Source organism: Oncorhynchus gorbuscha, linkage group LG08, assembly GCF_021184085.1.
Source record: "Oncorhynchus gorbuscha isolate QuinsamMale2020 ecotype Even-year linkage group LG08, OgorEven_v1.0, whole genome shotgun sequence".
Classification (NCBI taxonomy): Eukaryota; Metazoa; Chordata; class Actinopteri; order Salmoniformes; family Salmonidae; genus Oncorhynchus; species Oncorhynchus gorbuscha.
In genome coordinates this window covers 73,906,861-73,925,450 of record NC_060180.1, presented here as the reverse complement: position 1 = coordinate 73,925,450, position 18,590 = coordinate 73,906,861, and the positions used below count along the sequence as shown (strand labels likewise).

The following is an 18,590-nucleotide window of genomic DNA, read 5'->3' as shown; positions in this document are numbered from 1 at the left end:
GTGGCTTCGAGACAAGCAAGTGGGTTGGGTGTGGCTTCGAGACAAGCGAGTGGGATGGGTGTGGCTTCGAGACAAGCGAGTGGGATGGGTGTGGCTTCTTGACAAGCGAGTGGGATGGGTGTGGCTTCGAGACAAGCGAGTGGGATGGGTGTGGCTTCGTGACAAGCGAGTGGGATGGTGTGGCTTCGTGACAAGCGAGTGGGATGGGTGTGGCTTCGAGACAAGCGAGTGGGATGGGTGTGGCTTCGAGACAAGCGAGTGGGATGGGTGTGTCTTCGAGACAATGACCACAACCGCTCACCAGCTCTTTATTTTTTATTTTTTTAAATATTTTTTTATTCCTTTTTCTCCCTAATTTCGTGGTACCAATTGGTAGTTATAGTTCTGTCCATCGCTGTACTTCCCGTACTGACTTGGGAGAGGTGAAGGTCGAGAGCTGTGCGTCCTCCGAAACCCAACCCAACCAAGCCGCACTGCTTCTTGACACAATGCCCACTTAACCCGGAAACCAGCCGCACCAATGTGTTGGAGGAAACACCGTACACCTGGCGACTGTGTCAGTGTGCACTGCGCCCGGCCCACCACAGGCCGGGCGCAGTGCACGATAGTGCGCGATGGGACAAGAATAGTCCTGCAGGCCGAACCCTCCCCTAACACAGGCGACGCTGGACCCATGGGTTTCACAGTCGCCGCTCGGCTTCGACAGAACCTGGACTCTAACGCAGAATCTCTAGTGGCACAGTTAGCACTGTGATGCAGTGCCTTAGAACACAGTGACACTCAGGAGGACTCAATTTGACAGCTCTAACGCAGTTCCACCTCCTACATGCCAAAACACCAGCCATGCGTGTGTCGGCTATCGCAGGTTAACGCTTCATCTGATTGAATCTAGGCCTAAATTGGTTATTTTCACAAACAGTGTAGGTTACACCTCGACGATGAACGTCCTTTAGCTAGATCTGCTTCTGGCGCCGACTGAGATGGCCGCTCACTCATGTTCTAGGAAACTATGCAGTTTTTTGTTTTTTACGTGTTATTTCTTACCTTAGTACCCCAGGTCATCTTAGGTTTCATTACATACAGTCGAGAAGAACTACTGAATATAAGATCAGCGTCAACTCACCATCAGTACGACCAAGAATATGTTTTCCGAGACGCGGATCCTGTGTTCTGCCTTTCAAACAGGACAACGGAATGGATCTCATGAAAAGGTAAACCCTACAAAAATGATGAATTATAATCCACGGTGTTCTGGTCAGACTCCAAAAGGGCACATCGCGCACCACTTCCCAGTATTCTTCTCCTGCCAATGTCCAGTCTTCCTGCTGACAACAAGGTTGATTTAAATCCTAGCATCTGGGTGGCATTCCAGAGGACATCAGAGACTGCAACGTTCTCTGCTTTACGGAGACATGGCTTACTGGGAAGACGCTATCCAGGGCGGTGCAGCCAACGGGTTTCTCCACGCATGCGCCGACAGAAACAAACATCTCTCTGGTAAGAAGAGTGGAGGGGCGTATGCCTCATGACTAACGGGACATGGTGTGATGAAGAAAACATACAGGAACTCAAATCCTTCTGTTCACCTGATTTAGAATTCCTCACAATCAAATGTAGACCGCATTATCTTCCAAGAGATTCTCTTCGATTATAATCACAGCCGTATATATCCCCCAAAGACACATCATTCTGATTAACTTTATTTAACTCTTTGCAAACTGGAAACCATTTATCCGGAGGCTGCATTCATTGTAGCTGGGGATTTTAACAAAGCCAATCTGAAAACAAGACTCCTAAATTTTATCAGCATATCGATTGCGCAACCAGGGGTGGTAAAACCTTGGATCATTGTTACTCTAACTTCCGACGCATATAAGGCCCTGCCCCGCCCCCTTTCGGAAAAGCTGACCACGACTCCATTTTGCTGATCCCTGCCTACAGACAGAAATTAAAACAAGAGGCTCCCACGCTGATCTGTCCAACGCTGGTCAGAACAAGCTGACCTACACTCCAAGACTGCTTCCATCACGTGGACTGGGACATGTTTCTATTGCAATCAGATGGAAATATTGACGAATACGCTGATTCGGTGTGCGAGTTCATTAGAACGTGCGTCGAAGATGTCGTTCCCATAGCAACGATAAAAACATTCCCTAACCAGAAACCGTGGATTGATGGCAGCATTCGCGTGAAACTGAAAGCGCTAACCACTGCTTTAATCAGGGCAAGGTGTCTGGCAACATGACTGAATACAAACAGTGCAGCTATTCCCTCCGTAAGGCTATTAAACAAGCTAGCGTCAGTACAGAGACAAAGTGGAATCTCAATTCAATGGCTCAGACACAAGAGGCATGTGGCAGGGTCTACAGTCAATCACGGACTACAAGATGAAATCCAGCCCAGTCACGGACCAGGATGTCTTGCTCCCAGGCAGACTAAATAACTTTTTGCCCGCTTTGAGGACAATACAGTGCCACTGACACGGCCTGCAACGGAAACATGCGGTCTCTCTTCACTGCAGCCGAGGTGAGTAAGACATTTAAATGTTAACCCTCGCAAGGCTGCAGGCCCAGATCATCCCCAGCCGCGCCCTCCGAGCATGCGCAGACCAGCTGGCCGGTGTGTTTACGGACATATTCAATCAATCCCTATACAGTCTGCTGTTCCCACATGCTTCATGACCATTGTTCCTGTTCCCAAGAAAGCTAAGGTAACTAGCTAATTATGACAGACCAGCCCGTAGCACTCACTTCCGTCATCATGATGCTTTGACAGACTAGCAGACCATATCACCTCCACCCTACCTGACACCAGCTAGACCCACTGTCTCAATTTGCTTGACAGCCCAAATAGGTCCACAGTCGATGCAATCTCAACCACACTGCACACTGCCTCTAACCCATGGACAGACCAGCTAATACCTATGTAGAATGCTGTTCATCTAACTACAGCTCGGCATTCAACACCATAGTACCCTCCAACTGTCTCATCATATTATGAGACCAGCTGGATCTCTGTCTCTATTATATTACTGACTTCCTGACGGGCCAGCCCCCAGGTGGTGAGGGTAGGGCAACAACATCTACTGTCCCTATTGATCCTATGACAGACCCCACAGCGTTCTGAGCCCTCTCCTGTACTCCCTGTTCACCCACGACTGACGTGGCCACGCATCTACTGTCTCAATCATCAAGTTTGACGACACAACAGTGGTACTGTCTTGATTATATTATACGAGACGGCCTACAGGGAGGAGGTGAGGGCCCTTGGAGATGTGGTGTCAGGAAAATAACCTCACACTCAACGTCAACAAAACTAAGGAGATGATTGTGGACTTCAGGAAACAGCAGAGGGAACACCCCCTTATATCGATGGAACAGTAGTGGAGATCTACTGTCTTTTATATTATGGCAGACACATCACAGACAATCTGAATTATATCCACTCACACTGACAGCGTCGTGAAGACAGACCAGCTAGATCTACTGCCTATTCAACCTCAGGACCAGCTGAAAAATCTACTTGTCATTAAAAGCACTCACAAACTTCTACAGATGCACAGAGCATCCTGGCGGGCTGTATCACCGCCTGGTATATTGCTCCGCCAGCTCAGATCTACTGTCTCCAGATAGTAGGACTGACCAGCATCACCGGGGGCAAACTACCTGCCCTCTACACCTATACCACCCGTTGTTACAGAAAGGCCATAAAGATCATCAAGGACATCAACCACCCGAACCACTGCCTGTTCACCCCGCTATCATCCAGAAGGCGAGGTCAGTACAGGTGCATCAAAGCTATTATAGACTGAAAAACAGCTCTCTATCTCAAGGCCATCAGACTGTTAAATAGCCACCACTAACATTGAGTGGCTGCTGCCATTATCATTGACACTGACCAACTCAGCCATTTTAATAATGGGAATTGATGGAAATGATGTAAATATATATATATATTATATATATCACTAGCCACTTTAAACAATGCTACCTTATATTATGTTACTTACCCTACATTATTCATCTCATATCATATGTATATACTGTACTCTACAACATCGACTGCATCCTTATGTAACACATGTATCACTAGCCACTTTAACTATGCCACTTTGTTTACTTTGTCTACACACTCATCTCATATGTATATACTGTATCGATACCATCTACTGTATGCTCTGTACCATCACTCATTCATATATATGACATGTTCCTTATCCCCTTACACTGTGTATAAGACAGTAGTTTTTTTTGGAATTGTTAGTTAGATTACTTGTTGGTTATCACTATTGACAGAACTAGAAGCACAAGCATTTCGCTACACTCGCATTAACATCTGCTAACCATGTGTATGTGACAAATAAAATTTGATTTGATTTGATTTGATTTGCTGCCGGTCAAAATGTCTTCTCACTCATGTTGCATGCAAGAAGTCATTACTACTTTGAGATCCAACTCCCTGAAGTACAAACCATTACCTATGTGCCTCATACAGATTTAGGATCTTAATTTGATCACCCTGTTGTAGGAGAACCTTCCTGCAATGTAGGACATTTAACATTTGTAGTGAATTTGAGATTTAAAAAGGCTCGGCTGTGAAATTTGAATTTCACAGCCGAATTGATTTTCTCTTATGAAAAATGTATCAACCCATACAAAAATGTCCATGAATTATAATCCACATTACATTTACATTACATTTAAGTCATTTAGCAGACGCTCTTAATGATTCACTTTTCCTGTTGTTTCAGGATTATCTTCCTGCTGTAGCAAACTGGCTCAGTTTAAGATCCTACATCTGGAGTTGGTATCACAATATGACTCTAGAGTTTATAGTATTTTGATGGAGATTACACACGCTGCTACTCAGTGTCCATGACTCTCTATGCAAGTCATACATGTACATGCAGCATTATTAGAGCCTCATTTATACCTTGTGCTAACATGTGTCCGGTGTCCGGATAATCCCACATTCTGATTATTTCCACATTTACAGACAGATGTAAATGATTCATGGACACATTGTAAACTGTTTTTTATAAATGTAAAGATCGGGATAAAAGCAATGGGCGAAAGACGCATGTTAGTGGCAGGTATAAACGGGGCCTAGGACTTCAGTAAAAGACCTGGGCATGCTGTCTATGTGCATTCAATTACTCCAGCATGAACTATCTGAAAGTGTCAAGCAATATGCCACTTATATGACCTCTCCCATCTTCACACAGATCGAGCTAATGCTTCATCTCTGGGTGTTGCAAACCGTAATCAAGGTAGGATCAAATTTAAGTTTATTTGATTCTTAATAAACAAACATTCAAGAATTAATTTTGAGCAATGCTGTCTATACCTTACAAACTCTGAACTTTAACTCTCTCTCACACACATATGCACTCAGGCACACACACACACTTACATACGTGTACACACACTCCAGCCGATCTAATCCAGACCTCTGAGTCCCAGACATCCAATGATCACCTTCACCTCCCCACAACTCTACCTCTCCTTTCCTCTATCTCTCTCTCAATTCAATTCAATAAATGCTTTATTGGCATGAATGGGTGGTTGCCACTGTTCCCAAATCAATGTATGTAAAGTATTAAAACAAAAAACAAATATATAAATATCAACAAAAACAATTATACATGGAAAATAATACCCATCAAAAAAGATTTAAAAAATATGAACAATTTATCAATTAAATCTACAAGGGCTCATGTGTAAAACATAGTTGGAGGTATTGTCTCTATTATATTATGACAGACCAGCTAGATCTACTGTCTCTATTATATTATGACTGACCAGCTAGATCTACTGTCTCTATTATATTATGACAGACCAGCTAGATCTACTGTCTCTATTATATTATGACAGACCAGCTAGATCTACTGTCTCTATTATATTATGACAGACCAGCTAGATCTACTGTCTCTATTATATTATGACAGACCAGCTAGATCTACTGTCTCTATTATATTATAGATCTACTGTCTCTATTATATTATGACCGACCAGCTAGATCAACTGTCTCTATTATATTATGACACACCAGGACATAGTCTGGAGCTAGAGCTACTGTCTCTATTATATTATGACAGACCAGCTAGATCTACTGTCAATATTATATTATGACAGACCAGCTAGATCTACTGTCTCTATTATAATATGACTGACCAGCTAGATCTACTGTCTCTATTATATTATGACATACCAGCTAGATCTACTGTCTCTATTATATTATGACAGACCAGCTAGATCTACTGTCTCTATTATATTATGACAGACCAGCTAGATCTACTGTCTCTATTATATTATGACAGACCAGCTAGATCTACTGTCTCTATTATATTATAACAGACTAGCTAGATCTACTGTCTCTATTATATTATGACAGACCAGCTAGATCTACTGTCTCTATTATATTATGACTGACCATCTAGATCTACTGTCTTTATTATATTATGACAGACTAGCTAGATCTACTGTCTCTATTATATTATGACAGACCAGCTAGATCTACTGTCTCTATTATATTATGACAGACCAGCTAGATCTACTGTCTATTATATTATGACAGACCAGCCAGATCTACTGTCTCTATTGTATTATGACAGACCAGCCAGATCTACTGTCTCTATTATATTATGACAGACCAGCTAGATCTACTGTCTCTGTTATATTATGACTGACCAGCTAGATCTACTGTCTCTATTATATTATGACAGACCAGCTAGATCTACTGTCTCTATTATATTATGACTGACCAGCTAGATCTACTGGCTCTATTATATTATGACAGACCAGCTAGATCTACTGTCTCTATTATATTATGACAGACCAGCTAGATCTACTGTCCATTATATTAGACAGACTACTGTCTCTATTATATTATGACAGACCAGCTAGATCTACTGTCTCTATTATATTATGACAGACCAGCTAGATCTACTGTCTCTATTATATTATGACAGACCAGCTAGATCTACTGTCTCTATTATATTATGACAGACCAGCTAGATCTACTGTCTCTATTATATTATGACAGACCAGCTAGATCTACTGTCTCTATTATATTATCAGGACATAGTCAGCTAGAGCTACTGTCTCTATTATATTATGACAGACCAGCTAGATCTACTGTCTCTATTATATTATGACAGACCAGCTAGATCTACTGTCTCTATTATAATATGACTGACCAGCTAGATCTACTGTCTCTATTATATTATGACATACCAGCTAGATCTACTGTCTCTATTATATTATGACAGACCAGCTAGATCTACTGTCTCTATTATATTATGACAGACCAGCTAGATCTACTGTCTCTATTATATTATGACAGACCAGCTAGATCTACTGTCTCTATTATATTATAACAGACCAGCTAGATCTACTGTCTCTATTATATTATGACAGACCAGCTAGATCTACTGTCTCTATTATATTATGACTGACCATCTAGATCTAGATCTACTGTCTTTATTATATTATGACAGACCAGCTAGATCTACTGTCTCTATTATATTATGACAGACCAGCTAGATCTACTGTCTCTATTATATTATGACAGACCAGCTAGATCTACTGTCTCTATTATATTATGACAGACCAGCCAGATCTACTGTCTCTATTATATTATGACAGACCAGCCAGATCTACTGTCTCTATTATATTATGACAGACCAGCTAGATCTACTGTCTCTATTATATTATGACAGACCAGCTAGATCTACTGTCTCTATTATATTATGACAGACCAGCTAGATCTACTGTCTCTATTATATTATGACAGACCAGCTAGATCTACTGGCTCTATTATATTATGACAGACCAGCTAGATCTACTGTCTCTATTATATTATGACAGACCAGCTAGATCTACTGTCTCTATTATATTATGACAGACCAGCTAGATCTACTGTCTCTATTATATTATGACAGACCAGCTAGATCTACTGTCTCTATTATATTATGACAGACCAGCTAGATCTACTGTCTCTATTATATTATGACAGACCAGCTAGATCTACTGTCTCTATTATATTATGACAGACCAGCTAGATCTACTGTCTCTATTATATTATGACAGACCAGCTAGATCTACTGTCTCTATTATATTATGACAGACCAGCTAGATCTACTGTCTCTATTATATTATGACAGACCAGCTAGATCTACTGTCTCTATTATATTATGACAGACCAGCTAGATCTACTGTCTCTATTATATTATGACAGACCAGCTAGATCTACTGTCTCTATTATATTATGACTGACCAGCTAGATCTACTGTCTCTATTATATTATGACAGACCAGCTAGATCTACTGTCTCTATTATATTATGACTGACCAGCTAGATCTACTGTCTCTATTATATTATGACAGACCAGCTAGATCTACTGTCTCTATTATATTATGACAGACCAGCTAGATCTACTGTCTCTATTATATTATGACAGACCAGCTAGATCTACTGTCTCTATTATATTATGACAGACCAGCTAGATCTACTGTCTCTATTATATTATGACAGACCAGCTAGATCTACTGTCTCTATTATATTATGACAGACCAGCTAGATCTACTGTCTCTATTATATTATGACAGACCAGCTAGATCTACTGTCTCTATTATATTATGACAGACCAGCTAGATCTACTGTCTCTATTATATTATGACTGACCAGCTAGATCTACTGTCTCTATTATATTATGACAGACCAGCTAGATCTACTGTCTCTATTATATTATGACAGACCAGCTAGATCTACTGTCTCTATTATATTATGACAGACCAGCTAGATCTACTGTCTCTATTATATTATGACAGACCAGCTAGATCTACTGTCTCTATTATATTATGACAGACCAGCTAGATCTACTGTCTCTATTATATTATGACAGACCAGCTAGATCTACTGTCTCTATTATATTATGACAGACCAGCTAGATCTACTGTCTCTATTATATTATGACAGACCAGCTAGATCTACTGTCTCTATTATATTATGACAGACCAGCTAGATCTACTGTCTCTATTATATTATGACAGACCAGCTAGATCTACTGTCTCTATTATATTATGACACACCAGGACATAGTCTGGAGCTAGAGCTACTGTCTCTATTATATTATGACAGACCAGCTAGATCTACTGTCTCTATTATATTATGACAGACCAGCTAGATCTACTGTCTCTATTATATTATGACAGACCAGCTAGATCTACTGTCTCTATTATATTATGACAGACCAGCTAGATCTACTGTCTCTATTATATTATGACTGACCAGCTAGATCTACTGTCTCTATTATATTATCACACACCAGGACATAGTCTGGAGCTAGCGCTACTGTCTCTATTATATTATGACAGACCAGCTAGATCTACTGTCTCTATTATATTATGACACACCAGGACATAGTCTGGAGCTAGAGCTACTGTCTCTATTATATTATGACAGACCAGCTAGATCTACTGTCAATATTATATTATGACAGACCAGCTAGATCTACTGTCTCTATTATATTATGATAGACCAGCTAGATCTACTGTCTCTATTATATTATGACAGACCAGCTAGATCTACTGTCTCTATTATATTATGACTGACCATCTAGATCTACTGTCTTTATTATATTATGACAGACTAGCTAGATCTACTGTCTCTATTATATTATGACAGACCAGCTAGATCTACTGTCTCTATTATATTATGACAGACCAGCTAGATCTACTGTCTCTATTATATTATGACAGACCAGCTAGATCTACTGTCTCTATTATATTATGACAGACCAGCTAGATCTACTGTCTCTATTATATTATAACAGACTAGCTAGATCTACTGTCTCTATTATATTATGACAGACCAGCTAGATCTACTGTCTCTATTATATTATGACTGACCATCTAGATCTACTGTCTTTATTATATTATGACAGACTAGCTAGATCTACTGTCTCTATTATATTATGACAGACCAGCTAGATCTACTGTCTCTATTATATTATGACTGACCATCTAGATCTACTGTCTTTATTATATTATGACAGACTAGCTAGATCTACTGTCTCTATTATATTATGACAGACCAGCTAGATCTACTGTCTCTATTATATTATGACAGACCAGCTAGATCTACTGTCTCTATTATATTATGACAGACCAGCTAGATCTACTGTGTCTATTATATTATGACAGACCAGCTAGATCTACTGTCTCTATTATATTATGACAGACCAGCTAGATCTACTGTCTCTATTATATTATGACAGACCAGCTAGATCTACTGTCTCTATTATATTATGACAGACCAGCTAGATCTACTGTCTCTATTATATTATGACAGACCAGCTAGATCTACTGTCTCTATTATATTATGACAGACCAGCTAGATCTACTGTCTCTATTATATTATGACAGACCAGCTAGATCTACTGTCTCTATTATATTATGACAGACCAGCTAGATCTACTGTCTCTATTATATTATGACAGACCAGCTAGATCTACTGTCTCTATTATATTATGACACACCAGGACATAGTCTGGAGCTAGAGCTACTGTCTCTATTATATTATGACAGACCAGCTAGATCTACTGTCTCTATTATATTATGACAGACCAGCTAGATCTACTGTCTCTATTATATTATGACAGACCAGCTAGATCTACTGTCTCTATTATATTATGACAGACCAGCTAGATCTACTGTCTCTATTATATTATGACTGACCAGCTAGATCTACTGTCTCTATTATATTATCACACACCAGGACATAGTCTGGAGCTCGCTACTGTCTCTATTATATTATGACAGACCAGCTAGATCTACTGTCTCTATTATATTATGACACACCAGGACATAGTCTGGAGCTAGAGCTACTGTCTCTATTATATTATGACAGACCAGCTAGATCTACTGTCAATATTATATTATGACAGACCAGCTAGATCTACTGTCTCTATTATATTATGACAGACCAGCTAGATCTACTGTCTCTATTATATTATGACAGACCAGCTAGATCTACTGTCTCTATTATATTATGACAGAGCATCTAGATCTACTGTCTTTATTATATTATGACAGTCCAGTTAGATCTACTGTCTCTATTATATTATGACAGACCAGCTAGATCTACTGTCTCTATTATATTATGACAGACCAGCTAGATCTACTGTCTCTATTATATTATGACAGACCAGCTAGATCTACTGTCTCTATTATATTATGACAGACCAGCTAGATCTACTGTCTCTATTATATTATGACAGACTAGCTAGATCTACTGTCTCTATTATATTATGACAGACCAGCTAGATCTACTGTCTCTATTATATTATGACTGACCATCTAGATCTACTGTCTTTATTATATTATGACAGACTAGCTAGATCTCCTGTCTCTATTATATTATGACAGACCAGCTAGATCTACTGTCTCTATTATAATATGACAGACCAGCTAGATCTACTGTCTCTATTATATTATGACAGACCAGCTAGATCTACTGTCTCTATTATATTATGACAGACCAGCTAGATCTACTGTCTCTATTATATTATGACAGACCAGCTAGATCTACTGTCTCTATTATATTATGACAGACCAGCTAGATCTACTGTCTCTATTATATTATGACAGACCAGCTAGATCTACTGTCTCTATTATATTATGACAGACCAGCTAGATCTACTGTCTCTATTATATTATGACAGACCAGCTAGATCTACTGTCTCTATTATATTATGACAGACCAGCTAGATCTACTGTCTCTATTATATTATGACAGACCAGCCAGATCTACTGTCTCTATTATATTATGACAGACCAGCTAGATCTACTGTCTCTATTATATTATGACAGACCAGCTAGATCTACTGTCTCTATTATATTATGACACACCAGGACATAGTCTGGAGCTAGAGCTACTGTCTCTATTATATTATGACAGACCAGCTAGATCTACTGTCTCTATTATATTATGACACACCAGGACATAGTCTGGAGCTAGAGCTACTGTCTCTATTATATTATGACAGACCAGCTAGATCTACTGTCAATATTATATTATGACAGACCAGCTAGATCTACTGTCTCTATTATATTATGATAGACCAGCTAGATCTACTGTCTCTATTATATTATGACAGACCAGCTAGATCTACTGTCTCTATTATATTATGACTGACCATCTAGATCTACTGTCTTTATTATATTATGACAGACTAGCTAGATCTACTGTCTCTATTATATTATGACAGACCAGCTAGATCTACTGTCTCTATTATATTATGACAGACCAGCTAGATCTACTGTCTCTATTATATTATGACAGACCAGCTAGATCTACTGTCTCTATTATATTATGACAGACCAGCTAGATCTACTGTCTCTATTATATTATAACAGACTAGCTAGATCTACTGTCTCTATTATATTATGACAGACCAGCTAGATCTACTGTCTCTATTATATTATGACTGACCATCTAGATCTACTGTCTTTATTATATTATGACAGACCAGCTAGATCTACTGTCTCTATTATATTATGACAGACCAGCTAGATATACTGTCTCTATTATATTATGACAGACCAGCTAGATCTACTGTCTCTATTATATTATGACAGACCAGCTAGATCTACTGTCTCTATTATATTATGACAGACCAGCTAGATCTACTGTCTCTATTATATTATGACAGACCAGCTAGATCTACTGTCTCTATTATATTATGACAGACCAGCTAGATCTACTGTCTCTATTATATTATGACAGACCAGCTAGATCTACTGTCTCTATTATATTATGACAGGCCAGCTAGATCTACTGTCTCTATTATATTATGACAGACCAGCAATATCTACTGTCTCTATTATATTATGACAGACCAGCTAGATCTACTGTCTCTATTATAATATGACAGACCAGCTAGTTCTACTGTCTCTATTATATTATCACACACCAGGACATAGTCTGGAGCTAGCGCTACTGTCTCTATTATATTATGACAGACCAGCTAGATCTACTGTCTCTATTATATTATGACAGACCAGCTAGATCTACTGTCTCTATTATATTATGACAGACCAGCTAGATCTACTGTCTCTATTATATTATGACAGACCAGCTAGATCTACTGTCTCTATTATATTATGACTGACCAGCTAGATCTACTGTCTCTATTATATTATGACAGACCAGCTAGATCTACTGTCTCTATTATATTATGACAGACCAGCTAGATCTACTGTCTCTATTATATTATAACAGACTAGCTAGATCTACTGTCTCTATTATATTATGACTGACCATCTAGATCTACTGTCTTTATTATATTATGACAGACTAGCTAGATCTACTGTCTCTATTATATTATGACAGACCAGCTAGATCTACCGTCTCTATTATATTATGACTGACCATCTAGCTCTACTGTCTTTATTATATTATGACAGACTAGCTAGATCTACTGTCTCTATTATATTATGACAGACCAGCTAGATCTACTGTCTCTATTATATTATAACAGACTAGCTAGATCTACTGTCTCTATTATATTATGACAGACCAGCTAGATCTACTGTCTCTATTATATTATGACAGACCAGCTAGATCTACTGTCTCTATTATATTATGACAGGCCAGCTAGATCTACTGTCTCTATTATATTATGACAGACCAGCAATATCTACTGTCTCTATTATATTATGACAGACCAGCTAGATCTACTGTCTCTATTATAATATGACAGACCAGCTAGTTCTACTGTCTCTATTATATTATGACAGACCAGCTAGATCTACTGTCTCTATTATATTATGACAGACCAGCTAGATCTACTGTCTCTATTATATTATGACAGACCAGCTAGATCTACTGTCTCTATTATATTATGACAGACCAGCTAGATCTACTGTCAATATTATATTATGACAGACCAGCTAGATCTACTGTCTCTATTATATTATGATAGACCAGCTAGATCTACTGTCTCTATTATATTATGACAGACCAGCTAGATCTACTGTCTCTATTATATTATGACTGACCATCTAGATCTACTGTCTTTATTATATTATGACAGACTAGCTAGATCTACTGTCTCTATTATATTATGACAGACCAGCTAGATCTACTGTCTCTATTATATTATGACAGACCAGCTAGATCTACTGTCTCTATTATATTATGACAGACCAGCTAGATCTACTGTCTCTATTATATTATGACAGACCAGCTAGATCTACTGTCTCTATTATATTATAACAGACTAGCTAGATCTACTGTCTCTATTATATTATGACAGACCAGCTAGATCTACTGTCTCTATTATATTATGACAGACCAGCTAGATCTACTGTCTCTATTATATTATGACAGACCAGCTAGATCTACTGTCTCTATTATATTATAACAGACTAGCTAGATCTACTGTCTCTATTATATTATGACAGACCAGCTAGATCTACTGTCTTTATTATATTATGACAGACTAGCTAGATCTACTGTCTCTATTATATTATGACAGACCAGCTAGATCTACTGTCTCTATTATATTATGACTGACCATCTAGATCTACTGTCTTTATTATATTATGACAGACTAGCTAGATCTACTGTCTCTATTATATTATGACAGACTAGCTAGATCTACTGTCTCTATTATATTATGACAGACCAGCTAGATCTACTGTCTCTCTTATATTATGACAGACCAGCTAGATCTACTGTCTCTATTATATTATGACATACCAGCTAGATCTACTGTCTCTCTTATATTATGACAGACCAGCTAGATCTACTGTCTCTATTATATTATGACAGACCAGCTAGATCTACTGTCTCTATTATATTATGACAGACCAGCTAGATCTACTGTCTCTATTATATTATGACAGACCAGCTAGATCTACTGTCTCTATTATATTATGACAGACCAGCTAGATCTACTGTCTCTATTATATTATGACAGACCAGCTAGATCTACTGTCTCTATTATATTATGACAGACCAGCTAGATCTACTGTCTCTATTATATTATGACACACCAGGACATAGTCTGGAGCTAGAGCTACTGTCTCTATTATATTATGACTGACCATCTAGATCTACTGTCTTTATTATATTATGACAGACTAGCTAGATCTACTGTCTCTATTATATTATGACAGACCAGCTAGATCTACTGTCTCTATTATATTATGACAGACCAGCTAGATCTACTGTCTCTATTATATTATGACAGACCAGCTAGATCTACTGTCTCTATTATATTATGACAGACCAGCTAGATCTACTGTCTCTATTATATTATAACAGACTAGCTAGATCTACTGTCTCTATTATATTATGACAGACCAGCTAGATCTACTGTCTCTATTATATTATGACAGACCAGCTAGATCTACTGTCTCTATTATATTATGACAGACCAGCTAGATCTACTGTCTCTATTATATTATAACAGACTAGCTAGATCTACTGTCTCTATTATATTATGACAGACCAGCTAGATCTACTGTCTTTATTATATTATGACAGACTAGCTAGATCTACTGTCTCTATTATATTATGACAGACCAGCTAGATCTACTGTCTCTATTATATTATGACTGACCATCTAGATCTACTGTCTTTATTATATTATGACAGACTAGCTAGATCTACTGTCTCTATTATATTATGACAGACTAGCTAGATCTACTGTCTCTCTTATATTATGACAGACCAGCTAGATCTACTGTCTCTATTATATTATGACAGACCAGCTAGATCTACTGTCTCTATTATATTATGACAGACCAGCTAGATCTACTGTCTCTATTATATTATGACAGACCAGCTAGATCTACTGTCTCTATTATATTATGACAGACCAGCTAGATCTACTGTGTCTATTATATTATGACAGACCAGCTATATCTACTGTCTCTATTATATTATGACAGACCAGCTAGATCTACTGTCTCTATTATATTATGACAGACCAGCTAGATCTACTTTCTCTATTATATTATGACAGACCAGCTAGATCTACTGTCTCTATTATATTATGACACACCAGGACATAGTCTGGAGCTAGAGCTACTGTCTCTATTATATTATGACAGACCAGCTAGATCTACTGTCAATATTATATTATGACAGACCAGCTAGATCTACTGTCTCTATTATATTATGATAGACCAGCTAGATCTACTGTCTCTATTATATTATGACAGACCAGCTAGATCTACTGTCTCTATTATATTGTGACAGACCAGCTAGATCTACTGTCTCTATTATATTATGACAGACCAGCTAGATCTACTGTCTCTATTATATTATGACAGACCAGCTAGATCTACTGTCTCTATTATATTATGACAGACCAGCTAGATCTACTGTCTCTATTATATTATGACAGACCAGCTAGATCTACTGTCTCTATTATATTATGATAGATCAGCTAGATCTACTGTCTCTATTATATTATGACAGACCAGCTAGATCTACTGTCTCTATTATATTATGACTGACCAGCTATATCTACTGTCTCTATTATATTATGACAGACCAGCTAGATCTACTGTCTCTATTATATTATGACAGACCAGCTAGATCTACTGTCTCTATTATATTATGACACACCAGGACATAGTCTGGAGCTAGAGCTACTGTCTCTATTATATTATGACAGACCAGCTAGATCTACTGTCAATATTATATTATGACAGACCAGCTAGATCTACTGTCTCTATTATATTATGATAGACCAGCTAGATCTACTGTCTCTATTATATTATGACAGACCAGCTAGATCTACTGTCTCTATTATATTGTGACAGACCAGCTAGATCTACTGTCTCTATTATAGTATGACAGACCAGCTAGATCTACTGTCTCTATTATATTATGACAGACCAGCTAGATCTACTGTCTCTCTTATATTATGACAGACCAGCTAGATCTACTGTCTCTATTATATTATGACAGACCAGCTAGATCTACTGTCTCTATTATATTATGACAGACCAGCTAGATCTACTGTGTCTATTATATTATGACAGACCAGCTATATCTACTGTCTCTATTATATTATGACAGACCAGCTAGATCTACTGTCTCTATTATATTATGACAGACCAGCTAGATCTACTGTCTCTATTATATTATGACAGACCAGCTAGATCTACTGTCTCTATTATATTATGACAGACCAGTCTGGAGCTAGAGCTACTGTCTCTATTATATTATGACAGACCAGCTAGATCTACTGTCAATATTATATTATGACAGACCAGCTAGATCTACTGTCTCTATTATATTATGATAGACCAGCTAGATCTGCTGTCTCTATTATATTATGACAGACCAGCTAGATCTACTGTCTCTATTATATTATGACAGACCAGCTAGATCTACTGTCTCTATTATATTATGACAGACCAGCTAGATCTACTGTCTCTATTATATTATGATAGACCAGCTAGATCTACTGTCTCTATTATATTATGACAGACCAGCTAGATCTACTGTCTCTATTATATTATGACTGACCAGCTAGATCTACTGTCTCTATTATATTATGACAGACCAGCTAGATCTACTGTCTCTATTATATTATGACAGACCAGCTGGATCTACTGTCTCTATTATATTATGACAGACCAGCTAGATCTACTGTCTCTATTATATTATGACTGACCAGCTAGATCTACTGTCTCTATTATATTGTGACAGACCAGCTAGATCTACTGTCTCTATTATATTATGACAGACCAGCTAGATCTACTGTCTCTATTATATTATGACAGACCAGCTAGATCTACTGTCTCTATTATATTATGACAGACCAGCTAGATCTACTGTCTATTATATTATGACAGACCAGCTAGATCTACTGTCTCTATTATATTATAACAGACTAGCTAGATCTACTGTCTCTATTATATTATGACAGACCAGCTAGATCTACTGTCTCTATTATATTATGACTGACCAGCTAGATCTACTGTCTCTATTATATTATGACTGACCATCTAGATCTACTGTCTTTATTATATTATGACAGACTAGCTAGATCTACTGTATCTATTATATTATGACAGACCAGCTAGATCTACTGTCTCTATTATATTATGATAGACCAGCTAGATCTACTTTCTCTATTATATTATGACAGACCAGCTAGATCTACTGTCTCTATTATATTATGACAGACCAGCTAGATCTACTTTCTTTATTAGATTATGACGGGAAGGGACATAATCTGGAACTAGATCTTTCTTTATTATATTTTGACTGACCAAGACATAATCTGAGCTAGATCTACTGTCTCTATTATATTATGACAGACCAGCTAGATCTACTGTCTCTATTATATTATGACAGACCAGCTAGATCTACTGTCTCTATTATATTATGACAGACCAGCTAGATCTACTTTCTTTATTAGATTATGACGGGAAGGGACATAATCTGGAACTAGATCTTTCTTTATTATATTTTGTCTGACCAAGACATAATCTGGAGCTAGATCTACTGTCTCTATTATATTATGACAGAGCAGCTAGATCTACTGTCTCTCTTATATTA

The 18,590-nt window shown here is 37.8% G+C and overlaps 1 protein-coding gene across 3 annotated transcripts in view; it reads left to right on the top strand.

Annotated features, from left to right (window-relative positions):
• LOC124042178 (netrin-G1-like) overlaps window positions 1–18,590 on the top strand; it is a 198,229-nt gene that overhangs the window by 141,856 nt on the left and 37,783 nt on the right. For all 3 annotated transcript variants that reach the window (XM_046360579.1, XM_046360580.1, XM_046360581.1), the window contains exon 6: window positions 5,225–5,269. In XM_046360579.1, the coding sequence (XP_046216535.1) occupies window positions 5,225–5,269 (45 nt within the window). The remainder of the gene's footprint in view (window positions 1–5,224; window positions 5,270–18,590) is intronic.